Source organism: Coloeus monedula, assembly GCF_965178545.1.
Source record: "Coloeus monedula genome assembly, chromosome: 2".
Lineage (NCBI taxonomy): Eukaryota > Metazoa > Chordata > Aves > Passeriformes > Corvidae > Coloeus > Coloeus monedula.
This window is the reverse complement of record NC_138782.1, coordinates 89975846-90003455: the sequence shown is the minus strand read 5'-3', so window position 1 is coordinate 90003455 and position 27610 is coordinate 89975846. Positions and strand designations below refer to the sequence as shown.

At 43.9% G+C, this 27610-nt stretch overlaps 1 protein-coding gene across 1 annotated transcript; it reads right to left on the bottom strand.

Annotated features, from left to right (window-relative positions):
- Positions 1–128: 128 nt before the first annotated feature.
- Positions 129–18592, bottom strand: B3GAT2 (beta-1,3-glucuronyltransferase 2; the record flags this gene model as incomplete). Its single annotated transcript, XM_082302437.1, has 4 exons — positions 129–215; positions 295–443; positions 6844–6988; positions 18053–18592. 4 exons carry the CDS (start codon positions 18590–18592, stop codon positions 129–131), a joined length of 921 nt encoding a protein of 306 aa, XP_082158563.1.
- Positions 18593–27610: the final 9018 nt, after the last annotated feature.

Genomic DNA, 27610 nt, shown 5'->3' with positions numbered 1-27610 from the left:
AAGCTTCCTTTTGTTTCCACAGAAGTCTGTCAAGTCTCAGGCAGAAGCAGATGATTTTAGCTGTCTGAACTGGAACACATGCTGGCGCCTCTGTTGTTCTACTCTTGCCGTGGGACTGTTTCCCCACATCATACCTCAATATTGACTGTGTCCAGGTGGTACTTTGGCTCGTTAGCTAGATTCACTTTCTCTGTTCGGGTGTGCCATACAAGAACCTAGAAGATAACATTTGTGTCAGGAAAGGCATCTGCAGAGATGACACAAATGCTTTTCAGAAAGTGTGGCAATCGCTACCTTTGTGCAGTTGTTTGCTTTTGGCTCCAGTTCCTCCACTGTTGTTATCTGTTTCAGAAAATCAGATTCTTGCATTCCTGGTTGAGAACCACGACGCTTGAATACGGCTTTGGGATGTGACAGGATCACTTGAAGACTCACAGCAAATCCTTGGAGAAAGTGAGACAGGGAAAAAGATTGAGAAAAACCTTTAGGCCTTACATTTTTGTGTAGTTGTACTATACCTAGAAATCTCCCATGTTCTTTTTAAAAATGTGGAAATTTTGTTATGCGGATAGACAGTATTTGGTAGGTTTGTACATTCTACATTGTATTGTCTTGTTTTGCCATGAAGATACAATCAGATTTTTTTAATTGCACCATATTTTCAACATGTTTAATCTATTTCCTGTCATGTAGGTAATATATGCTTTCTTGCCTGAAAAGTCAGGTATTGCTAAGATCTTGGATTATTCTTGCTTTCTGCTTTTAATTAAGAAATAAAACTGAATTATAAGCAAAATGTATAGAATTTATACTGTACAAACCATTCTACACTTCAAGGTGAGAGTTGGAAAAAAAGGTTAAAATATGTTAAAACTGTGATATTTAGATAATTTTAGCCTGTAGAGTTTTAACATCCTCATTGAGGAAAAATAAGTCACACTAATGCTCTGCCTTGGGAATGACTTCTAGCACTGGTGGTCTGCCAGGCAGTCTTAGCTGGTCTGAGCTTGCCACAGCACAGCTCAAAGGACTTGTTCAGTGCAAAGACACCTCTCTGCAATTCTTTTCTCTACCAACATGCATCAGGTCCCTCGAAGGGAGGCTGCAAACTGAGAAATCACTGGTTTGAACAAACTCACCCTCTCTGAAGAAGCTCCCATGAATCTCCAATTTACCATTATTTATAGAACTCTCCCATTTTCCTTCAGCAATGCTCAGTCATATGTATGCTTTTTTAACTATGACTGAAAAACTCCACCGATAGACTTGTAAAGAAAAATTACATTTGTAACTAACTTATTGTCTGATTGCCAAGCCCACCAAAGAAATCCTTTCTTAATCAGTTCAGAGTAGTTCTAGCTGCCCCTTTATGACACAAGTAGCAAGTTTTGACATCAGTTCTGGAAAACTCCAAAGCCAGTTAATTCTAAAGCCAGTATTAAAATTTTATCAGTTTTAAACTAAGCATAACTTTCTCTAACAATGTAATTCTGACCCCTTTTTTTAGTAGAAATGTCTTGCTACTATATTTTCCTTGAAAGTATCTGACTTTTACGGGAGCCTTTTGAAGAGGAAAATATAAGGAAGTAATTACTACATCACATGTAAAGAAAGGCACACTGAAACCACTTTATCATGCTCTTGCTTGTAGGAAAGCAAAGGAAGACACCAGAAAGTTTGTTTTGTTTTCAGTAAGGATTTGGACCCTGATGAAGACTATGGGTTGGATGTAAACTGAGGTCCCAATTCACTGATGGACACAGAAAACATTTATACATTTTATCTTTTATGTAGCTTTTTACATCCTATCCTGCCTGAGGTGGAGAGTAGGTGTCTGGATAGACAGGGCTTACCCACCCTGCAGAACACTCTTGCTTCTTGCTGCTTGTAGCCTGGCCACGATGGAGCACAAGGTGGGCTCTATCTTAGTGATCTTGGTAGTCAAGTGTAGTCATTTGGGCAAATCTGAGGGTGAGAGTTTAAACTCCCTCAGCTAGAGACAGTATGTACACCCAGTTGCTGCACCTTGGAAGGGGACCAGAGACTTAGTATTGATGAAGAAAATGGTCTGCTTCAGTTTAGTGGTTTTGGTTAGGTTTTATTGGGGGTTTTTCCCTCAGATAAAACAAACTATAAATTTTGGATGCAACTGGGCTTTTATAATTTTGGGCATGAAAAAAAATTCTTTTGCATGGGAAGGCATTTTTGGAACCCTGATCAGCTGTGTGAGCTGCTCTTTCTTTTTAAATATATTTAAGATTCAAGCTGCACGTGCATAAAGAAGAAAATGAAGTAAACATCAAAATTAGTGTCCTAGATTTGAGTGCACGGAAAGAATCCCATTCTAAGCAGAAGAGACACAAATTTTCTGCTGCTTATCTTTGCAGTGTCAGTGTGGCTCCCTGGACTCATAGCCTATACTTAGCCATACATTAATTCCTCATAAATTCTCTTGTTGCAAGACTTGCTCTCCTGTTGAGAAAATTGCATTGGGTTCTGAGGATGGGTTTTTCTTACACACAGATGTTCAAGTGGGCCGTGGCCCCTGCACGTGACACATGCCCTTGCTACCATGCTATTGCAAATTGTCATTTGAGGGTGCTGTCAAAACTCAGGCATCAAGTAGAAGTTAAACTGAGTGTTGCAGGTGGTGAGGACATGGATTACTGTGCACGGACTGGCCTGAGATTTGTTTCCTTGGTCAGGGTCCATGCAGTCTTTTTTTGTTAAAAGAATCCAATAAAGCAGCAACTTAAAGAGATAAAAGAATTCAAGGAGACTTAACTCCTGGCTCCCTAGTTCTTCAGCTCTGCTTTATAACTGCTTTAATTTCACATGTATGGCATTTTGTTAGCTGGACTTGAGAGAAAACCACTTTCTAATGACAACTTTCAGTTGACATTATCAGGTGTGTCATTTCGGTGTCAGAAAGAGGAGACGCCTCAGATTTTGACCAGACTGGCACTTATTATTTCTCTCAGTAGATAATGATCCTATGCTAATTGATGGAAAGACACTGTTGTTTTGAATTCTATCACTAAACAGGGATCAATCTGGGATTACTGTCTCCAGTGTAGCATAACTGAACAGTGCTTATATGCATACAGTTGCTTTACTTAATCATTATTCCTACAAGGTCATGTTAGGCTTAACTTCATGTGAAATGCCACAAGACTATTTCATAGCTGGAGTGTGAAGAGGTGTTTCAGGGGTTTTTTGCTGTTTAATGCAACGTTGTAAATTAAATCTAATTGGCTGAAGAGCCACCTAGATAGGAATTAATTTGTTGGAGGACAAGATACCTGGGAGACATAGCAGATATTACATCTGTTCTTCTTTCAACATAAGCTGTTTCTGTTAAATCACACCTTGTGTTAGATCAATGGCTTCTGTTAAAAGGCAGAAGTTCCGGTTAAACTTGAGCCAGAGTTTAAAGATTTTGTTGCTGTGGTAAATGCCATTGCTCCCTGGATGTTCTAGATAGGATAGTAGCTGAAGGCAAGCTGGAAACTTGAGTGTTTATCATTTCTGGAGTGTATAAATGCTAATGTTCAGTACTGATGTTGAAACAGATGTGCTGGTTTTCACAGAGATCAAGGTCCCACCTTTGGCTTGGGCTCTGCGGCTTTCAAGTTCTCTCTGTGGTGCACTTTCTGGGTTGCAGTAAGCCTAACCAGGAGTTCAGAACAAAGGCATCTGCTGACGTATGATTCAGCATAAAAGAGGCACTTGATAATAAACTCAATGTTTAAAATAGTATTTACCCTTGGATGGGAGGGGCAGTTGGTGTTTTGTTTTGGTTTCGGAGGGGTTTTGAATGTGCTGGCTGCCATAGCCACTCAAAAATTTTTTGTTTGTGACTTCCAGAAGTGGCTCTTTTAGATTCAGTCAAAATATGCTATGTTTTGCAGTGCCATGAATAGACTGGCTTTTTTGCTCAGGGAGCCCTAAGAAAGATGAGATATACTGAAGATCTCATGATTATGGCAAAATTTTGAAAAATGGTAATAAAAAAATGTGGTTGCTTAGGCTGTAGCAGAGGTGCTTAGGGCACAGTGGATGAGCTCTGGACCCCAAGTCTAAAATCTGCTGGCCCAGTGATTTACAGTCACATACTAATCTCTATGACTGAAGTAGCTCCTGGAATGCTAATGCAAAGCAAGCATCTGCCTTCTTGAACAACCTTCACATTAGGAGAATCGCAATCTAACTTCTTTTCTTGAGTGATCCAAAATTCTGGCACTGGGAGCAGCCCAGAAGTAAAACAACACCACCTAATATAGAAGACTTGAAATCAGATCCCTACTAAATCACACTGAGGTGCTTACCTCAGAATCAGTGTCACCCTTTTCCATTCCACTTTCTCTCCCACTTCTCTTCCCCGAGAGTAAGCAAGTCTCTGTCAAACTCTAAAACCCACCTCCAGTTAAAACTGAACCAGAACTTAGGAAATGCCTGAACTAATTCATATGGTGTGTTGGTTGCCAGGCAAGAAGCAACACAGGAAACAGCTACTTTGCTTTCTGTATCCAGTTTAGCATTGGAGAATAGCAGTGTCAGCCACTAATTTCCCAGAATAAATCACCAATGTTTAATGAACTGACCTAATGTGATTGCCATGTGCAAGTGTGTTTCAAAGAATCTGGGGAGGTTGGCCAGCTAGGATGTTGGAGTGGAGCCTGGTGAAATCAGCAGGACCTGTCTCCACTTGCAGTAATTTGAATTTGGCCTTGTATTTTGCAGTGTAGAATAAGAAGTTTATGTGCTTAGAGTCAAGGTTGTGCTTCCTCTGACAGCCACAAGTTAAACCAGTGATCCCAAACGTTTTAAGACGTCACTCAGTTCATACCCAGCCTCATGATCAAATTCTTGTGAAAATCACTATGAAAGATCATTCAATAAACCAAAGGGAGCCTCCTTACCAGGGTGCTGGGACATGAGCATTAACTGTAGACAGCTGATATGTCTCCATATCAGTATTACTACATGCACCTGTACTTTTTCATGGCAATATTTTTAAGAGATCCTTGGTTTTCCTTATGTGCAGCATCCAGTATAACCTAAGTCACTTGTATATTTGGTACAGCAGATGGAAAAATGCCAGCGATGGGCTACAGCATGGACAGGTTTGGTAGCAAGTCATCTGAGTCCCTGGAGGCGTGTTGGGAAGCTGAGAGAGAAGGGTAAGGGTAGGAATCTGCGTGTCAACACACATCCTGTAGCCTGCACCTGCTCAGACACCTAAGGAGTTCTGGATTTGCTGTTGTGTTCTGTTTGTGCCCTTCCACTGTATTCCTGAGGGGAATGAAGATGCAAATTTCACATCATTTTTTTCACAGTCTGCATGGCATCCATTTCTCTCCTTGCTGAAATTAAAAATTAAATTTAATTTTTTCAGTGTTTTTTAAAGACTAATAAAAGTTCTCTCACAAAGTAGTAACTCCTTGTGGATCTGCAATAACTTCCTGTACTCTAAATGTTTTGGGAGTTTTTTGTCTCTGTGACTCCCTTACATGACTTTGGTCAAAGCACAAGCAGGTAATGCTCCTAATGGAGCTGCTTTTCCCTCATGCCAGTGATTCAGCCAGCATCTGCAAGGTAAACAACTTAAGAACTTTCCATGTATCTTCATGTCTGAGTTAGTGTCCCTTGGCTGATGTTGTGTAATGGCTTTCTGCCTGCTGCTAATGAATTATGAGCCACGCTCTCACCTTTATAATGCCATCAGTAATCCCTTCTAGAGCACAGTATCAATATGTATCTGTAAATCCACAGGCAGGGGCTGTTAAACTGCACAGCTGCAGTCCTCAACATGGTGCATGGTGTTGGACATTGAATACCTACTTCACCCCTGAGCGCCTTTATCTGAGCACCCAACCACTTATTTTTATGCCAGGTGGTACTATTGACTTGAAATGCCTCTACAGTACAGAAAAATTCACCTGTTAACTTTTTTGTCTTTGAGGTGTTAACAACTATTAGTCCTCCTTTATTTACTCTTTTTAACCAACTGGACTGTAAATACTGTACTTATTTTTATCAAACATTTCAATTAATGTAACAGTATTCTGTTAAGATGAGAAAGAACTGTACACTGTCCTATTTCTATCCCATTCTTGCCCTTGTATTCCTACTTTTCCCCTTCCCTCTTGACTACAGAAGATGTCTAGCTGCAAATACCATATCATTTTCTGGGAGACCATTTGCTGTCAGAAATTGGACCTGTGCACAGTGGTGATTCATGTGGCAGTTGTGAATATATACAAAAGATTGTTTAAGCATGGACTGTCAGCAAGACAGAGCTGTGTAGTGTGCAAACTTCACTGCAGAAGATTGATTAGATCTATTTTGAAGCTTTTCTGCCTTCATCTACCAGGCAACAGCTGTCAGTGATTTTTCCCCTAAGCCCAGTGTTTCAAACTGTATCCATCTACAGTTATCACTGTCATTCCAAATAACCAATGCAAAATGAATCATTTCATGATAAAGTAGCATTTTACAACATCAAGTCTAAGAAGGTCTGCATTTATACTGCCTGGTCGAGATTGATGACAAAATGCCAGGCAGGGACTCTTGCAAGAAATTGCTTGGATGTATTAATTTACAATTAACTTGTTTCAGGCAAACAATTCATACAACATAAAAGCCAAGTTGCCACATAAAAACAAAAACAAAGTAAGTGCAGATACCACCAAGCAGCAAATTAACTAGACAAGATGTACAAGCCTAAACTTTCAGGATAGTTACTGTCAAAGGGCTGCGCACTCTGCCGGCACTCCGGAAGTGTAAGAAGCTGCTTAAATGGACAAATGGAAACATTCATGGATTGTAAATGATCCTCACCTGCCATGTCGATAGCAAAGGGCCTGTCAGCTCTCCAGCCCGTGTACCAGCCGACGACTTTGCCGTTCTCCACGACCGGGCGCTCGTAGCGCCGGCCTCCCACCAGCCCCACGGGCCACACGGACACCTTGCGCGTCGTCCGCATCTGCAAGAGGCAGGCACAGCGTCACTGGCGGCGCGCATGTGCTCCCTGCGCCTTTCTGGGAGCGCTGGTAGAAACCCACATTCATCATCACTAGGAATTCAAAAGCAATTCTAGCTTACAGATTGCAGCCCAACAGCAGTGAGTATTTGAAAGCTGCATGTGCCCACTCATTTTCTGTGAAATCTCCAGCTCCTTAGTCCATAGGCATCTCAATCCTACTTTAAATACCCCATTCATAATATCTTCTATGCCAAAATTTTTTTAAAGCTGTGAAAACAGGTTTTCTCTTGTTTGTTTGGATTTTTGAAGGTGTAATATATCTTTTTTATCTGCAAGACTACAGGAGTCTGGCAGTGGGCTTATTTCTATAGATTGCTGAGATACTGTAGAAACCCAGTGAGAGAAAATATTATAATAATGATTAATACACACTTCACTAGGACAAGTAAAATTAGTTTGGGACTTGTTAAAAATGCATTGAATAGAGGATATCATGATACACAACTCTCCTACCTGCAGCAGACCTGAGCTGCAGCTCAGATCTATTAAGGATTCATGAAAAAAGATTGCTAGAGCTAAGTTTTAACTTCTATATTTTCCCTTTAAAAGCTCTGCTAAATTTCTGAGAAGGACAAAAAGCAGGCCAGGCAGGATGCTTACTATCACCAGCAGCAGTTTTTTCCCAGTGGTGTAAATTAACTAAATGTAAAACTGGAAGTGTGATCCTTATCTAACGTAGAGGAAGCTATAGGTATGAAGAAATGACTGTAGCAAGAAGTGTACATGACTGGGAGTCACTTCAAGAAAGGCACTGAGGTGCTGGAGCATGTCCAAAGAAGGGCAACGAAGCTGGGGTAGGGTCTGGAAAGTGAATCCTGTAAGCTGAGCAGCTGAGGGAGTTTGGGGTGTTTAGCCTGGAGGAAAGGAGGCTTTGGGGGGGATCTTTCCACTCTACAACTGCCTGACAGGAGATTGGAGCCAGGTGGGGGTTGGCCTTTTCTCCCAGGTAACATTAGGAAACAGCCGCAAGCTGTGCCAGAAAAGGTTCAGGTTGGCATCAGGAAAAAATCCTTCACTGAAAGGGTTGTCAGGGATTGGAATGGGTTGCCCAGAGAAGTGATGGAGTAACCATCCCTGGAAGAGTTCAGTAAACTGGATGTGGTGCTTAGTGCTATGGCTTAATTGATGTGGTGTTCAGGCAAAGGCTGGACTGGATCTTGGAGGTCTTTTCCAGCCCTAAAGATTATGAGTCTGATTCAGTGACTTCAGATAACTGGTTCAGTGGTCCATTTTCTTCAGTAAACAGGATGACACAAACCTTGACACACTGCTCCCCGTGGGAAAATCAGATGGTCTCGTGTGAGAACTTGAGCAGGCAAGTGCACAGACACAACAACTTGCACAGTTTAACCACATTGGTTCAAAAGCCACTGTTCTAACTACTGTGCTTTAAATATGGTTCTATTTAAACAAGTATTAAACTATTTCAATGTAACGTGGGCTTAATTTGATCTATTCTAAAAACAGTCTAGTCTTTTGTTGTAATTGAAACTTATTCCTTAGGGAAAAGTTATCCCTTTTTCCTTCCAAGCACTCCTCTCAGCAAAAATAAACACAGTTTTACATATTTGTAACTGCAGTCCCCTATCGATGGATGCCGAAGTAAAAGACAACCTTGTTTAAATATTAAACACTTCCCTCTCTCTCTGCCAAGGTGAAAGATTTATCATGCATATCATCAAGACTTGCAGGAGCTGCACCAAAAAAAAAAAAAAAAAGACATCACATCAGCGTGGTTCACATTTCTAAGCTAGAAACATTAGCAGATTCTTAGAGCTTTCACATAAGGAAGGTATAAAATATGTATTTAAAAATCCACAAAAATGTAGGCACACACAGAAGAGAGACATGCACCTTCTTTCCCTCCAATTATTTGTGTATCTTCAAATTTATCAAAAATTCCTCTCTTCCACCTTAATAACTGTTGTAGCAAGCAGAACATCTCAGTAGCAGCAGCCCGTAGTGCTTAAGAGCAGGGTATGTATTCAGTTGGCAATATAGGGAATTCTTGTGATAAGGATTCTGTCCAAGCCATTGCCTGGTTAACTGCCAGTGAAAGACTGCCATGAATCCTTCTAAGGTTATTGATAAACATATTTACCTGCAACTATTCTCCCTGCTTAACTTTCCAATCTCTGCCACTCCTCCGTAGGAAATGCAGAGTTAGCAATTCGCTATTTGGATATGGGCATCGGCCAAATCTCCTCATGAAGACCTTTTAGCTCTGGTTTTAATGACACATCTCTTTTGCTTATTTTGCTAACAGCATATTTATATTAACATCCAAACATACCAGACATGGACACAGGGAATCATCCTGCTGGGCATGTCTACACAGGTAAGTTACCAGTAAGTTCTCAAGAGCATCATTAAGCCACATACACCCAACTGTGCTACACCAGTAAATACCACAGAATAAACAGACACAGTGCCATTAATACCTCCTGGAGGGTGTGGATACCTGAACAAATTATTGGCGTTCAGAATTGCAGCACTTTGGCCACCCTGTGCCCACTGCCTGTACCTAAACTCAAAATGCCACAAGACAAGGGCAGGCACACTCTGACTGTAAAAAGTGGCCAGAGCACAGTGCACCCATGCCCTGCCTGTGTGCACAGTAAAAGTTTGGGCAGCTGTGTTGCAAAATGAGCCAGATTACACAAGGCTTCTGAACTGGGTCGATAGGGGTCTCAGCACCTATGCTGGCAGAACCAGACAGATTTACATTAATACTCTGTGATACACAGTGTGTTGGAAAATCTTGTCAACGAAAAGTATCTCACTGACCTCATAAAACCAGCATGAAATGACCCAAGAAGTTTTAAATTCATAATCTTGGGTCAATCTCAGTGTCCGTGAGGTACATCAGTAAAGCCACCACACATCAGAAGCAAGTAACCCTTTACAGAGCTCTTACTTTTGTCCTTGGGTTACTTTACTCTCACAGGTTACATTTTTGAAGAACGAAATAAGACTACAGCAATTCATTTAAGTAAAAGCTGAAAGAGCACATCTAGACCAGTATTTATGCTAATTCTGAAATACCTCACAGCCTCAGGATATGCTAGGCAGATGAAAGTAGGAGTATTTCTTTTAATCTTCTGAGAATAGCATTACTGCAGTTAACGTACTGATATGTGAAGGCTGTATTTATGTATGATGGGGAAAAAGCTATTATTTGGATTAAAAGGCCAGCTTGCACCTGGAATTTTATGCTGCTAATCATTGGGACACAAAAAAGTGATTCAAAAATGTGTTAATTCTGAATAGCTTTAGTGCCGTGGGTTAAACAACTGCCAAAAATCCTAGGACTTACAAACAGCTTCCTAAATGACTCTTCTATCTGTCATTGTAATGACAGAGGTGGCACACGCTGTGCCAACACTCAGCATTTTAAGTCCTGGTAGCTTACATGGATGGGATTCAACTTACTTACACTTCACTCTCTGCAAGTTAAGCATCTGGTCTGTCCTAGTTAGAATTCTGTAGTTAATGAGCAGAGATAGGACCCCACTGGCAGGACTCATCCTGCCTGGCTTGGACTGCTCTCTTGAGGTAGAAATGCTTTTGTCCTCTATTTATGAAACGGGGTCTTGGCATAGGAGGAGAGTGCTGTACTGGGTGGGGGAGGATGGTAGAACAAATGTGAATGAAGTGGGAGGGGGAGGAGAATTGGGAAGGAGTGGGCAAGTAAATGACAGGAGAGACGAGTAACAACTGACCGAAAAAATGCCATGAGGTGATGGACATATAACAATAAATACAGTAACAACAGAGTAATCGCTGAAGAATGGCAAGTGAAAATGCAGGAAATGGAGCTAAGCAATTAAAGACCGTGATAAAAGCATTGCTAAATTTAGCATCTCATTAGTCAATCAAGAAAAGCTGCTTAATGGGATGTGCTGGACTGATGGATAGGGAAGATACCAAGACAGTAACAAAATATAAAAGCCCAAGGGGAATGAAGGCAAATGACAGAGAAAAGGAAACATGGCTGTACTTCCTACAGGGAAAAGGCTTCCAGATTGGAGCAGCCATCCTAGTGTTTTTGCAGCATGATGTCGATGTGTTTCTATTCGGGATCCAAAGCCCTCTGCAAGGGCAAACCTGTGCCACACCTGGTAAGCTTTTTTCTCCCCATCCTTTCAACCCCTGCGTGATTTGTGGTCTGTCTTGGTCAGGCTACAGGTTCACATCCAGGCTCACCATCCTACCCCACAGCCCTGCCCATCCCAGTGATGCTCCAGCAGATTTCTATGCAAAATTACGATTTATTATTACCAAAGACAGGATCTAGAGCTCCTTCACTACAACACTTCCTCAGGACAAAATTTTATGGGTTAATGCATAAGCACAGCCAGGGTCCCTATCAGTTCTCTGCATTATTCACAGGCCATTTAAAGCCAAATTCTGCTTCAACAAAACTTACATGAGAGCACTACAACTCAGCCAGACAGCTCAGCAGTGATGTTGTGCCTGTTTACTGAGGCTTTGGACAGAGCTCCTGTCCCTGCTTACCATCACTTCAAAGAAGGTACTGAGGCATGGAAAACCTGTGCCTGTGGCTTTTGTGGTTCAGCAACTGTGAGGCTCAGGGGTTAGGAACTTCAAAAGGCAAATTTGTTGTTGGCAGACTTGAGTGTAAAGGGTATTCTCTATGGAAACACTTGTAGAAGGGGTCTACAAATCAAAAAAAATTGTCATTCATTGATCTAGCAGCCCTTCTGCAGCCCTCCCAGGTGATCTGCTTCACCATCCTCCCTACTGGAAATCTTTCTTTCCAAGCATCTGCTTTAAACCTCCTGTGCTGATTTGTACACAATCTACATTGCAGAGAGAGGATCGATTAATTCCCCCTTTTCTCCAGCAATATTTGATATATAAGGTACAATGATTACTGTTTCTAAATTATATCAGCATCCTTGGGCACAAATGTCAATATTGCTTCCCTACAGAAGAAAACTGTACCAAATTTAACTAAAGCAGTTAGGAGCTACTTTCTGGGGATTGGGACAACTTCCAAAACATTTGCTACTCATTTTACTTCTGGGCCCTTCTGTTTACTGGTTGTCTCATTCTACTCCCTATCATTCTACCGGGTTGTGTTCACTGTGCCTCTCAAGAGCTGCTGACCTCGTGTAATTAATTCCACAGTAACAGTATCTGTTTCACAGGTAAAATCACTGCTGTCAGTGCAGAAACCGGGAGTACTTGGTACTTTGTAACCAAGCGTCTCTCCACTAAACCTGTTTCTAATAGACACCCCCCCCCCCCTTTTTTTGTCTCTGTTTCCTCTCATTTTTAAGCTATTTCGTTCTCTGCCGGTCTTTTCTAATCCAGCCTCTTTAGCATAGGTATTACATGTTGATGTGGAAGAAAAATGTCAGTGTGCATTTAAAATCTGTCATGTACTCCTAAATCATTTATATACTAGAAAGGTATTTAATGCACTGCTAACTCGTATTTGGATCACTTTTTATTCTGAAGAAAATAACTAATGACTGCCAGCTAATACTTAATTCTGTCTAGACTACTGAACGTTATTTTTGAGACCATTGCAAAAAATCTGATTTTTCCAACCAGCTCCAAGAGATACAACAAAAGATTTTCATGTCTTCAAAGATTAAGAGACTCACTTATACTACTTTTAAATCTTTTGCATAAATATATCCATTTAAAAATACACAGAAGTTAGCTTAATACAGTGTATAAAGATTAGGACAGTTATGTAAGTGTTATTGAAATGACACTAACCCTTCCCTATTCAAAGCTGGAATAAATAGTAAATATTCACCTCTTCTATAACACATTTTCCGAGTTCTCCTCAAAATATTTCACAAAGATGATCACAGGAAAACTGAAGCCTGTGTGACATGCAATGCCGCAAGTATTTCTGTTCTATTTTTAATAGCAAGGAATTCTTTTTTTTAGGCTACTGAAATGGCTGTTAAAAGCCTTTAGAATATCTGCCACCTTCATAGACACCTTTTGATAGGAAAGGGCAGGGACACAAGGAAATTCCTTCAGTCTGAATCTGTGGCTCTTTGAATCTTGAGCTACCTGTAAAGACTACCTCAACTTAAAGAGATCAGGATGAGCTCTGTGTCCTCATACCTCCTTTCCAGCTTCAACTCCACCATCATATTCAGGGCACTCCTGTGCAGGCAAAAGCTACAGCAAATTGAATTCTGGTCCACTACTCAGTGGGCAATAGGACTAACTGCTAAGCTACTGAAGTTTGGGTTGGGTTTTTTTACCCCTTAGAAATGAGAATTAGGGCCGTGATCTACTCTGAATTCCATGCTGCAAGGCTGTATTCAGATCACACCTTAGAGTGTGAATTTCTCTAAGGACACCCAGTCTGCAAATCCTCTCCTTGCACTCAGACAAGACAGTGGAATTTGCCACACTTGCATGCTCTAGGCACCCAGCAAACATTGCCATGAAATTCTGGGCACCAATGACCAGAAGCCTGGGGGTGCCAGGGAGGGAGAACATGGTTTTAGGTTCAAGCATTTTAATTTCAAACATATCTAAGTTTTGGTGTCTGAACAAAATACAAGCAAAGGTGGCAGAAATAACCTAGACAGGAATCTCAAAAACTCAAAAACATTTTTGAATGCAGCAAGCTCACTTTCAGACAGATACTAAAGACCTTTACTCCACCCCTCACCTTCACAGGTTTCAGGGCAGTCTGCACAATCAACAACAGAGCGGGTCTCCAACACTAATTCCTCCAGTTTGCACACGTATCCAAATGTGAACCGAGGAAGGGATGGCCTTTGGCCAACTACTCAAAATATGGAAAGAGCAGAGAAAATGCCTGAGACATAGAAATGCCTGAATTATGTGAAGAGTTAAGGGAAGCGGAACTTAGCTGTCTATCTTCAGTTTCCAGTGCTTAGGTTAATCCTGTTTTTAAAATCTCTCCTTGAAAGTGGAATGCCAGATTTATCTAAGGTTTTCTTCTCTGGAAGTTTAAAAATGTGAAATTGGCAGTTGCTAGGCATCAGTCACAATATTACAATAACTTGCATTCAGGAGTAAGATGAAGCACAAATGCACCAGAAACTGTGAGAGAATCACTCCAAAATGAACAGCCTGTGGTAAAAATAGAAGCTATGGTGAGTCATGTAGAAACATTTGTAAAGCATCTTAAATATAATAGTTTGGATTTCAGGCCTCTCAGTGGCTTTTTTATGAATGCAGGCTGACTTATAACAGGTATTTTCAGAAAGCAGACTTCTTTTTGAAGGACACCTCCAGATGAACAGATCATACCTGGGCAGAAATACATAAATTATTTCTGAGGTCTGGATCCCAAAATAATAAATGACAAAATACAATATTCCAGAACCACAGACATTAAAGTAAAAGCATGATTTTTCACCTGACCACCACTACACTCTCAAGCAGAAAGAGTTGGGAATAATTTAAAAGCCACACCTCTACTCCTGGAAATACTTGTTCATCATTGCTGCAGCCCAGTTTAGTACTCTAAAGAATTTCACAATCACTGAACATATTGGTTCTTTCCCTGCAGCCTTTCCACGGAAGGTGACCATTTCCTAACAAAATGCTAAACTGAGCCAAGACTGTAGCAGCAGAAACACAAAGCAGGCTCTCCACCATATTCTAGAAAGGACAACTAAACTGGCTTAGACCCTGCCCAGTTTGAATTTGAGAACATAGTTTCACCAGTTAAAAACTGACCTATCCACCCACATGCCATTGTAGATCTTAGGAAAAAAGATAATTATAAAGAACATCCAAGGGTTCCAGATTTACTACAGAAGGTGACATTTTCCAGACTACTGTAAGCTGGGGTTTTTTTTCCTGATTTCCATGAAACACACTCATCCTAGGTCTACTGGGCCCAGCTCACTCCACATCAAATATAAAGCACTCATTCCTACAAGCACCAGGCAGAAGTACTTCGGACAGAGATTAGAATTTCTTCATCAAAAGCTCTCAGAAGTATCCCATGGCATTCCATGTCAAAGCATGCTCCTTTTTGATCATGGCCTCATGGTTTATACACTACAACTCACAGTAAAGCCTTTGCTGATCTTGCTTTGTTAAAAAGGCTCCATCTTCTGTAAGGACACTAGGGAGACCCACAGCAAAAGTGCTGCCTCAAACACAATCCTTCACCGACGTGCAGTCCTGCTTGCTTGACCTCTGAGCAAAACAATTCCCTAACGCAAATGTTTCTCTCATGCTGGCTTTGCAGTCCTAACTACGCTTGCTTCCCATCTCCCCAAGCCCACACTGCTGCTACTGAAACCAGCTTTGGCTCAGAAGCAAACCATTACAAAGAGGACAGACCTGGTATTTCACTAACCAGCAAATGTACACACCTGCTTGCACACAGTGCTGCTGTGGGGCCTACCCGCCCCCGTGCCCATGTCAGTGACATGCTGAAAGTCACACAACCAGCACGGGATGGTGGTAGGATGAGAATTCCGAGCTCCTGTCTCATCCTCCAACATTTAAGCTACTCCCTCCTAATGAGCAGCTGCAGTTTATCAGACTTCCTTCGGGATTAAGCAACTGCAGCTCTGAAGAATTGTTCCTGGCGGACAACAAACTGAAAACACTCCCTCTCAGGTATAGTTACCACCATTTTCATAACAGGGATTACTACCAGATTTCATCTGCAAACAACACATTCTGAAGCTGTTCTCTTCATGCTTGGAGAAGACAAGTATAATTTACACTCATAAATCAATCAATTCCTGAAGGAGAGATCAGGATTTATCACAGAGCTGTCAAGCCGGAATCCATGAATACATAGATTTTCCTTTATCGAGTCAAAAAGCAACCAGCCCTCTAGCAGCGCCTCGACTGAAAAGTCAGGCTCCTGGCTCCCTCTAAATGTAACTTCCTGCATGTAAAGGCACATCCCGTTGGCAAAGCCTGCCAATGGACTTCATTAACTTTGCCAGGTTGGCAAGGCATTCCCCATGTTAGCACCAGTGGCATCCCAGAGACCCTGCCAAAAGCTCATTAGTGACCCCAAAAAATAGTCACAGGAACTTGCAGTGGCAACTGAAGCAAAAACTCCTTCTCTTCTCCTGTAACTGAGCTTTCCAAGCACCCCATTTCTCAGGGAAAACTCATTCATGTATGTGTGTCTGCCTGCAAACACCAGGCTCTGAACAAACAGCTCTTTCCCAGCAGCTGAACACAGGGGAAAAAGGGAACTCTTAGGGCTGCAGAGACTCATGCTAGGGGTTGCAATTCTTGTTAGCAAGAGAAAACACAGGTTGCCTCTTGTGCTTGCAGTTTTCAATGTTAACCCTTTGGACAGCTTTATCCCTTTGCTTTCCTGATTTCCTAGCTAATTAGAGAGGTAATTTGTACCTTTCTGTTTCATAATTCACAGCACTTAGTAGAATAACGATAGAAATTAAAAGAATAAATGTGACTGGACTCCTTTTCAGTAGCTGTGGAGCCCTCAAGAGAAACACCTGCCAACTCTGTTCCTTTAGCTTGTCCCTAATGTTGGTACTCAACAACAAAAAAGCAAAAGAAACACAAACAAATGAACAGTAGGTATTTATCTCCAAATGTCTTTTGCCCCATATTACTCATTGTGCCAAAGTCTGTTTTCTGTTTCAATTAACAGAATCCCTAAGATTCAGTCAGATTAGCCTTATTTCTACAAATACACATGTGAGCATTCCCATAACATCAAAGAGGGGTACGTGGAATTGCTCCACATTATAATGCACTGAGCACAGCTATCAGAATTTTAAAAATCAATTGCAACAAAGGTTTAGCCTCTAGGCAAAGGTCCTTAAATTAGCAGCTTCGATGCTGAATGCCAAGTGGGCAAAAGAAGTAGGGCATCCCTGCTGAATGGGGACCCTCCACCTGCCCACACACTGGAAATGAAAAGGGATGCATTATGAATCTAAACACAAACGAACCCAAGCATTTCTAAAACAGCTTTCTCTAGGGAATTGCATGTGCTCACATTTCTGTGTACCATGTTCACTTTAACTCACTGACTGTAAAGCACGCAAGAAAGAGCTCTGCTCGGCAGCCAGATGGGTGCACACCTCGAACTACAGTTCTGTCCAGCAGCAGAACACACAGACCGCAGCATGTCTGAAGTCCTGTGCTGCCAACTTACTTTTCTGTTTCCCTCTCTCATTTCCCTGCCAAGGTTACTCTCCTGGCTGTCACAGAAGACGTACATGATCTTTCTTCTACTGTTTTATATCCACTTATTAAACACCCTCCTTCCTGCCAGGGGAACCCAGAAAGAAAGCTGGATACCCTCTGCCCCGAGCACTTGCCAATTCCCACCAAAATGAAACAAAGCCCTTCACCAAAGGGAAGCAATAAAGACGAAAACAGGTCCCTTCACAAAAGAGACTTGAAAGGGTGTCCAAGCCGTTACACAAGCGATTTGCTGCTTTTAAGAGCGAAAGGCTTCAAAAAAGGCAACTCCACGTGAAGAAGACGGCTCTGGATTAACTCATTAGTGCCAAGGAAAAAACTGTGAAGGATGGCGACTCCTGATGCGAGTTTGCCCTACAGGGAGAGGGATGCAGCCTAAAAAAAAAAAAAAACAACTATCAAAGAACACTTTTCAACCCAGTTTTAACAAAAACACAGGATCCCTTATATAAACCTTAAACTTGCCTAGCTCGGCAGGAAAGTGAGAAAACAGCAGTAAAAAGTTGCTGGAGTATGGCGAGGAGGGACAAGAAAAAATCAGGAGAGCGGTGGTCACACAGAGGCAGCCCCGGGGAGCCCGGGGACGGGCGCTGCAAGGTCTCCGGGCGGGGAGCGGGCTTGACTTACCCGTGCCCGGCCTTTTTAGGTCAGGGGCACCGAGCGCGCAGCAAAGCGGGGATGGGACACAGCCCCGCGCGGGAGCCTGAGCAGGGGAAAAGGCAGAGCCTGAGGGGAGCGGCGGGAAGCGGGGATGGGGACGCGGCGGGAAGCGGTGTAGCGTGGCTGCCGCGCACCCCCCCATCCCGCACGCACCTCCTGGAACAGCTCCAGGCTGTAGGTGTTGTCGTCGTCGGCGAAGAAGAGCACCCCGGGCTGCGGGGGCGGCAGGTGCTGGTGCCGCTGCCGCAGCCAGGCCAGGCCGGCGTTGCGCTGCTCGGTGGCGCGGGGCAGCCCCGGGCGCTTGTAGCGGCGCGGCGTGGGGACGTGGAGGTGCGTGCAGGGCAGCCCGGCGCCCGCCACGAAGCGGGTCACCAGCTCGCTGCGCGCCGCCGCGTCCTCCACCAGGATCCAGTGGAGCCGCGACACCTGCCGGAAGGTGTTGGCCAGGCGGGTGAGCTCGGCCTTCTGCACCGGGCGGCTGTAGGTGGGCGTGATGGCATAGATGGTGGGCAGCCCCGCCTCGGGCCGCCGCCGCGGGGCGGGCGGCCGCGCCCCGCCGCTACCGCCCTCGGCCCCGCCGCGGGGGGACAGCGCGGGCAGCGGCGCCCGGCTGCTGTCGATGTCCAGCACGATGATGACGATGAGCACCCAGGGCAGCAGCAGAAGGAAGCGGCTGAAGAGCAGGGACTTCATGCTGCCCCCGGCGCCCTCCCGCCGCGCCGCCGCTCAGCGCCGCCCCATAGACGGGCGCGGCGGGGCTGCCCCACCGCGCTGCTCCGCGGGGCGCCCGGGCGGCGGCGGCGGCCGGGGCGGGCGCCGGGCGCTCCTTCCCCCCCGCGGGCGCGGGGGCCGCCGGCGGGTTGGGTCGGGGAGCCCCGCGGTGCCTGCGGTAGCCCGGCGGGGCAGCTCCCGCAGCGCCTCTATTCCGCGAGGGGCCGCCCTTCCTCCTCCTCTTCCTCCTCCCGCTTCACCCTCGGCATCGCCGGACCGGGGCTCGGCGGGGGGCTCTGGGGAGACGCTCCTTCTCCTCCGCTTCCCCGGGCGGCTCTGGCGGTGCGCGGGGGCGGGGAGGGGAGGGCGGGCGGGAAGGAGGGAGGGAGGGTCCCCGCGGGCGGGGGCCGGGGGGGCTCCCGCCCCGCCCCGCTCCGGCTGCCGGCCCCGGGCGCCGCGGGGAGAGGGCGGCGGCGGCTCCGGGAGCCCCGCACTCGGCGCCCTCGGGCGCGGCGCCGGGGTCCGGCCGGCAGGGAGGGGGACTCGGATGGGGACGGGGTTCTCCTTCTCTCCGTGGCCGGCGACAACTTCGGCCGGCGGCCGGGACGCCTTCCCCGGGACAACGCCGGCTGTCCGACGGGCCGGGCAGGGCTGGGGTAGGCGGAGGGGTCCGTGCCCCAGTACTTACCCCTCGGAGCAGCGGAGAGCCGGTCGCCTCGTTTCTGCTTCGGTTTGATTTTTTTTTTAAAGGAGGGAATATTTTCGACCCCGGCCGGAGTGAGAGGTTGTAAATAAGGCGGCGGCTCTCCGCGGCTCCCCTCGGTGCCCGTCAGTCGGTGTCGGCCCCCGCCCCGCACCTCCCGCGCCGCCCTGCGAGCCCGCACTCCCTGGACCGCGTCTCCCCGTTGTTTGGGCGTGCAGCTTCCCCGGAGATCGCATGGACTTGAGAGCTCCTTCTTAAAAAGCATACGTCTATCACAATTTCGTAATAATCCACCCGTCTTTATTTTGATAAAAAGGCATTCATCAGATGCTGCAACACACACACGAAATGCACATCTAAAACCTCTTACAAACCGTTTCCTCCCAGGGAAGTTTCTGATGCATTTTTCAACACTCCCTGCTGTCATAACTAAACACTTCCTCACAGCTCGAATTATGCTTTTAAAACTTCATGCTGCACAGGAACACAGAAGCGCAGCAGCAGTGTTTGCAAATTACTGAATTCTCCACGGCTCTCTGATTAAAATGTAGAGATCGAATGACGTTCTTACTGGCTTCCGAGCTATTTGAGATAAGAAATAGAATGATTCGTCACTGATACTTTGACTTTTTGGTAGGAATAGCATGGCTTGCAGAAATCAGGGATGCATGCACACCAGCCTCCGGGGTTTACACTACTGCTTTCGTTCCTGTTTTATAATCATCCTTCACATTTGCATGAGTATAACAAATGTAGATGATGTGGACACTGTGTCTATCTATCATTCATATCTATCCCAAATCAATTTGTTATTCGAAAGGACACACACAGATAGGACATCGAAGGGATGTAATGTAAGCTGAAATTCATGAGAAAGTGAGGGTGACACCTGGCCAGGCACTGAACGTCTAAATGAAGAAACATCTGTGTAGCAGAGAGCTAATTAGAGCTAGCATGTTTTGTGGAGGAGTGGAAGGGTTGTTATGTGATTAATGAAATAATATGGAGGAATGGAGTGAGCATAAACAGTTCGATATATTCAAATCAAGAACATCTCAGACACAAAATTACAGTTGCTAGTTTTATGCTGATGCAGTTTATCTAGAGGACAATCACCTAAACTCTGTCTCTCCAGTGACTGAGCACACCATTGTTTTCTCATTTCCAGTACGAGTCTATTTACAGAGATAATTCGTTCAAATAGTGCTAACATATGTACCAAAGCAACATACCAAGAAGACATTGCTTGTTCTCATTTGAAAGTCAGCAATCATTTGGAAAAGTTAATTCTAAGCTTGCCACTCCTAGATATGCTATGATACCATGTCAGGATTCTTAAAAACTTATTGGGGCAGAACCTAGAAACTGAGGGTTACAAATGGATGTGTTTAATTGGCATTCTTTATATCCAAATATATTAAAATATTTTAAAAGTACTGTTTTTCCCTTTATATTACCTTTCATCCAAAAATACTACCTTTAGTTAACTTGTATGTTGTATTCAGAGCCTGTAGAGGATACTTGATAGTTGATGGCTATAAGACCTTAGTAAAGGCAGCAATAAGAATAGCTGAACATAATTGCAGCAGTTTAGGAAGGAGCACAAACAGTAAGCACCAGGGAGGTATCCCGATGAACTCTGTGGGGATCTTCCACCTCTTTAATTGTGTTCCTGAAAGCTGGTAACTGTGTGTTTCTCTACGCTTGGTAAAAAGTATTTACTGCCTTTACTCCTATCACGGTTGATGTAGCAACAATATGAGACACATGGTGATTTGATAACAAATTGCAACAACTACATTTTCCCCTCAGAACCATTGTAATGTTTTCAGGTGCGACAGAACAGGCTCGGAGGTCATGAGCCAGATACATCGGGTGTGATATCAAATAATGCAGCAGCATTTTCTGTTAGCTTCATGTGTAGATTATTTTAGATGGAATGGTAAAAGATAATGAAGGCACTACATACAAACCAACTGCTATTTATTAAATTGTTGCTTCTTGATAAGCAAAGCAGAATGTTCTTCCTCTGGAAATTGGAAGAACCCAGTCAAACAACCACTCCATTTGTGGGGGCAAACTGTCTACAGAGATAGTCTTTTCAGCTGAACACCTTAGCACTGGTTATTATAAAAATTGTCACATTTGATTTGAGGCCTCAGGTGCAACTCTGAAACAAAGGACGAGTTTCTAACTTGTGATGGATGGTACCAATCACTGTGTGACTCAGGCTGTTCCTATGGTTTCACACATAGTATGCAGCACAGTGCATATTCTGGGTAGTATCAGAGTGTGTGGGCAGGCGTTCCTCTTTAGGATCTGGTCCAGAATTGTTCGTTTGCAGTAGTTTATGGCTTGGCTCATCTATTATGGTGTTGTGATTGCTGCCCCCATTCTCCAAAGATTTTTTTCAGAGATGTGTGAGGACTTGGCATCCAATTTTTCATTTGTTTTCAAAAAAAGCTACCTCTACTTCAGTTTCTTGTGCTTCTTACCAGCGGAGGATGCCTGACTCTGGCAGGAGAATGCTTGACACAGTCCTAGAAAGCAGCCTGTGTGTGCAAGTGTGGATATGCACACACATACAAAGAAATCCCATCCCTAAGAACATTCTCTACAGGCCCACAGAGGCTTGTTTCAAACAGGAGCACACAGCAGATGCTGTCTGGATGCAGTCACAAAGGGTTGTGTAATGCTAGCCAGCAACTGTGTGCCCTGGCTCCTTTCTTCTTCATTGCTTTCAGTCTTTCCAGTATGTGTAGAAAAGGATAGATGTGGCAGCAGAGTCGCCTTAGCTGTGCAATAGATGTACTGTTCCCCAGTCTTAAAACAATTCAGCTCTTCTTGCTTTTCTCCCCCTCCTGACTCGGGGTCACCCACCCATCAGGCAGCTCTGTCTGGACACTTCTGCTGCAACCCAGCACTCCCATCCAGCCTCTCAGCTGGACATGCCTGGGAGGGGACAAGCTGGCCAAGCCTTTTGCTTGCTCCATTTAAATTTCCCCAGTTTCTGAACATCAGGATTCACTAAAGCTAGGTACATTAAAAACTGTGTTGTTTTTTTTTCCAACTATTGGAAAGTTGGTATGAGTTATAAGATAGCATTTGAAATAAAGCTATTAAAATTTATTGTTTCATAGATTCTGCAGCTGATAGAACTATTACAGTCCCGTGGGAAGCAGAGGCAAAATCAGTTGGATAAACATAAAAATGTGCAATTATTTTCAACTAGTGGATAAAACACTGCAGAGAAATAGTTTCTATTTCACATTGCTGTAATTGAATAGATTAAACCCAAGGATGGTTAATTTCTTTGGGCTGTTTCATGTTTTTCTTTCAAAAGCAGTGACTGGTGGTGACTGGAGGTGGGTAATTATCTCTGGCATGCAAAGGGGGCTCATCAACTTGGTTTCTGTGATGGGTAAATCCAGATGCCAGGTGACTCAAATCACAGCAGGCAAAAGCGTAGCCTGCCTGTCTGAATGAAATATAGGCAGTGTAGTTTCTAGTGTTTGCAGTTACACCTTTTGGCATCGCTCAGTCAATCAAAATGCGTAATTAGCCAAAAAAAAAGGCATTGAGGCTGCATCCCATGGGAGTGTCAGAGAACATCCACTGTGTACTGCACACTCAGGGGCACAAGCCTGATCTCAGTGGACTCACTGTGTTTCCAGGGATTCAAATGAGAACAAATTTATTATACGTTAGTTAAGGCTCAAAAGACCAATGTGTAAGCCAGGTATCCTACAGAGAAAGTGATGTTCTGCCATCTGACAGGCACAGATCACCACCCTAAGTGTCTGCACAGAGGTATCTTGCCATCAGCAAGGGGTAAAAAAATGAATCCCCAGCACAGGATATGTCAAAAGCATAATTTCTTCTGTCCATTTCTGCTCCTTTAGACTTATTTCAGCCTCATTAGACCTCCTAACAGTTTTTCTAAGAAAGCACATTTTCCTATACTATCCAGATATGGAAGCCCCTGAGAAGTTTAATCATCCAACTCAGAAGACGAAGCCCCAAGCCCTCACACTGTGTGTCAGAAAACACAGGCAGTGGAGACTGGGCTGGACTTGCTCATCTAACATATACAGTGTCCGTGCTGCTCCAGAAACAGGAAACCAGCTGGCCAAGATGAAAATGAGGAGTGAGATTGAATGTTTATCTATGCAAGTAGGCCATTTTGAAATAATTTTCTCTGTTCTTTGTTCCTTTTCCTAATAAGCCAACTTGTTTATCACTATAGTAACCAGTGACAGATTCCTGGAAAGAAGAGCTGCAAATGCCCATTTGGACCTCTGTGGTCATGGGTGGTTGGTATGAGCAAGATGTCACACCTGCCTCCCAGAGCTCTGAAATGCCATGTAGGGAAAGAGCAGGGTGAGGCAGGCATGACATGGTGTGACACAGTGTGAGGTGGATGTGCAGAGTGAACAGGGCTAAGCACAGCTTGATGGAAGCCATCACAAAACTAAATATTTTTGTTTTAGATGAAAATAAACCTGTTATACACAAGGCAAAGTAAGTTTGAAGTGCAGAGCTGAGTCCAGAACGGAAAAGATTTAATTATCTTTCTGTGACATGGGCTTTGGTGATGAGGACTGGAAGAGGCAGGAAATGGATGTACAAACAACCTGCTCAGAAGAGGTCCTGCAGGCACAGGTATGGATAGAAATCAATGCTCTCACCAAACATCTGCTGACAGCAAACACATCTGAAACCTGTGCCGGTGACCTTCTTGTTGGCACTGAGCCACATTCCAGGTGACATCTTATCGCAGGGGGTCCGATGCTGGTCAGCACTGGGGTGCAGCGACCTTCCTGGAGAGAGCATCCTGCAAAGAACAACTCTTCCAGAGGCGGTGGCAGGCCTCCCTGGGCAGCAGGGGATTTCAACAAGTGTAGAAACTTCTCAGCTACAACTGATTCCAGCTCTTGTGAATCAGCTCTTTGTGAAATCACCCAAGGTGAACTTGGGGACAGAGAGACAGGAGCCTCGTATGGCAATTCCACAGAGGTAGCTTTTATAGTCCAGCAGCCCCCATGAAGGGAAGACCAGGGACAAAATTTCCCTGCTCAGGGGCAGAAACAGGGGCTTTTTATGAGAAAGGCAAGGAGTGGGGTAGAAACCCACTAGCCAACTGGGTACAGGCTGTCACCATAAAGAAACAAGGCATGCTGGGGGTGGTTCATTTTGTCACCATGACCCGAGGAAGGTTGCTTATCTCTGGGGAAAGTCTTTTTGCCCTCAGGCCTCTCTCCTCCAAGGGAGTGCAGAGGGCTCTTGTGCCAAGGGCTCACAGTCCTCCACAACATCTCACAACTACAGCATTTGTTCGAGTGGCAAAGGTTCATGGGGCTGAGCAAAACATGATGTCCAGAGACAACCCTCAGGGGCAATATAGTTACACAAAAATTAAAGTGTTTATTTGCTTTTCAACCTAGACAAATTCATGCAGAACCCATCCCCTCAATGTCCCTCCCTGTTCTCCCCACCAGCTTACAAGAATATTAGCAGAAATGCAAACTCTTAATCTTCTTTTAAATTTGCCTTTTTGGATAATATTAAAGAGGACCATTCTCATGCTGTTTGCCAGCCCTCCCCTGTGTTCACATAACTTGTATCAGAAGCCCCTGATCTCTCCTTGTGCACGGGTACCTACTCAGTTTGCTTATATTTTGAGTAGGCCCTGGGTATAAAGAGATGAAAGTTAAAAGCTGTATGGTTGAAAAAGGCTACTTGACCCTTGGTCTTCATATGAAAAGAGTTGAATGTTTTATTCCATCTTTTGTTTGTCATGTAATGTTATATTAATGAGGTAATGTTGTTGTAGCACCAGTGTCCTAGCAAAAGTCAAGTGAGCTTGTAAGGAGATGTATCTTTTAGTAGACTACATGATACAGTAAAAAAGAACCCAAGCAGACAAGTGTTAGGCATACAAATTTTTCTTTGGGTCTCAAAGAGCAACTTACTGAAATGCCCTCAAAAGAGGAACAGTTTCAGGACACTCTATGGAGCTCTTCATGAAGAACATGTTTTCTTTCACCATTATGTGATTTTTTTCTGAGGACCTCAAGTTGATGATTTGTATCTTGGTTTGGTTTGGCTTGGTTTAGCTTGGTTTTTGTCCTTGAGAAGTCAAAGATTCTGCTCCAGATTCTCTTAAAATCATAAAGGAACCTCACGCATCTTTATGTTTCAGACCTACTTGAGGCTTTATTGACAGAATGAATAGCTTTGGCAGAACCAAGCATGGACTTAAATCAGCACTGCTAGATGCAAGCAAACTTCTCAGCAAGCATGATCCTGCCTACCTGAACACTAAATCAGCGCTGCATTAGTCTGTTATCTTCTATCTCACTGTTCAAAACCGGATCTGGGCTGACAGCAGTAGCACTGAGACAGCTTGCAATCACCATGGTAAGTGTGTATTATATGACAAGGCTCTCAAGCTCTCTTTCAAGGCAGCCAGGTGACACCTCATATTGTGAACCCGCAGATAGGAAAGTTTCTTGTCTTGGCGAGATTTGATAACATAATATTTAATTCTGGGTTGGCCCTTACCATGCAGAAAAAACTGGCTGACACTGCTCTGTTTTTTATAGAGATGTATTTTGAAAATGAATATTGAGGATGTACCTTTGAGGTGATAAGAGGTTTATGGCAACTCTGAGTGATTTATGGCACTGTAGTGTTTGAGCAGCTGGAAACTGTCACATCTTTTCAAAGACCTAGAGTGTACACCCGCCTCCCCACACCTCCATGAAGTTTGGGGAGCTAGATGGCAAAACTCAGATATCTCTTTACCATATACTCTTATATGTGTTTTATAAGTAATTGTATCAGATCCTGGGAGACATTAGGCGGCAGCATGCAAAAGGCACATACGAAGATGTGATCTCTGTCCAATAACCCTACAGTCCCAAAACAGCTGAGGATTTACTATGGCTAGGGAAGAGCAGGCACCTTTCAAATCATCTCCATCAAGCTCACATTTTTCTCCTCTAGACAGGCTTGCCTGTACAGATCCAATACCTAAAAGAAAGAGGAGTTTGCTGCCTCCTGGTGCAGACTGTGAATGGTGATGCTTCTAAGGTAGTGAAGATGCCATCCTTGTCATGGATAAGACAGGCTGTGAAAAAAGAGTCACACTATATCAACACCAAGCAGAAACTTATGGGCTGGGAGTGTTACTTGAAACTTTGCCTCTTTTTTCCTCTCAAATACTCTAGATGAAAAAGAAGGGACAGCTGGTCTTGGTCAACACCCAGTTGGCCTGCATGCCTTGTCAATATGTCTGTGGATTACTGCTGCCTTTCCATCTGTTCATGGCATCTTCTCCCACACCGAAATTCTCATTGAACCCTAGCAGTGGCCACAATACCATAAATACAAAAGTTACACAGTACCCTTGCACTGAGCTCGCACACTCAGCTCAAGATCAGCTGGGCGTAGCGGCACTGAGGAATGGGCTCTGTGTTGGTGGCATTTGTAGCACTGCCACCAAGCCACAGAGATAATATATTGCTCCTTCCCTGTTCATTCACCTTCCCAGTATTTCTTCTCTGTCCCAGCAGGATGTCCCTGGAGCCTTCCCGCTTGTCAAGCACAGCACACTGCTCTGCACTTGAGAGCATATGGCCAACAAAACAAAGAGCTTGCAGCTGGAATTTGAATGTGGCACAAACTGAATTGCTTTAAAAATCAAGGTATGTGCTAGGAAGAAACAAACTGTAAAGATGCCAGACACAAAAGGAAATGTAGACCAACCACTGGTCTCAAGCCAGGAGCAATCATCTTAACTTCCCATGATGAAAATCCATCCATCTCCTGATGCAGTACCTAACTGCATGGTAAGAAAGTTCTCTTGATATTTAACATAAGCCTTACTGCTACTGTATGTTCATAGGTTACTGTCTCCTTGCAAATGGAAAATAGCTGACCACTTTCCTGTTTATAGCAACATTTTAGATAACTAGCCCAAATATCTCCCCTTCATATCTGCTTTTCTACAAAAACCTTTTTTTTTTTGTTAGAAATTATTTTTTTTAATTCATAGTAAATGAAGGTATTTTCATTGCCTCTGTGTATTTCTTAAAACATGGACTCCAATACAAGAAATATTGCTCTGATCAAGATCTTATCAGTGCCATGTGAAGGACATTGTTTGGCATCCATGCCTTCCATATGATACTCGGAAGAGTTAGATTCTTTTTGTTATCTGTTATAGGCCCATTTCTATGGTACTCTTTCATAGCCAGGTGTTCTGTACATAATCCTACTCCTTTCTAAGGTGA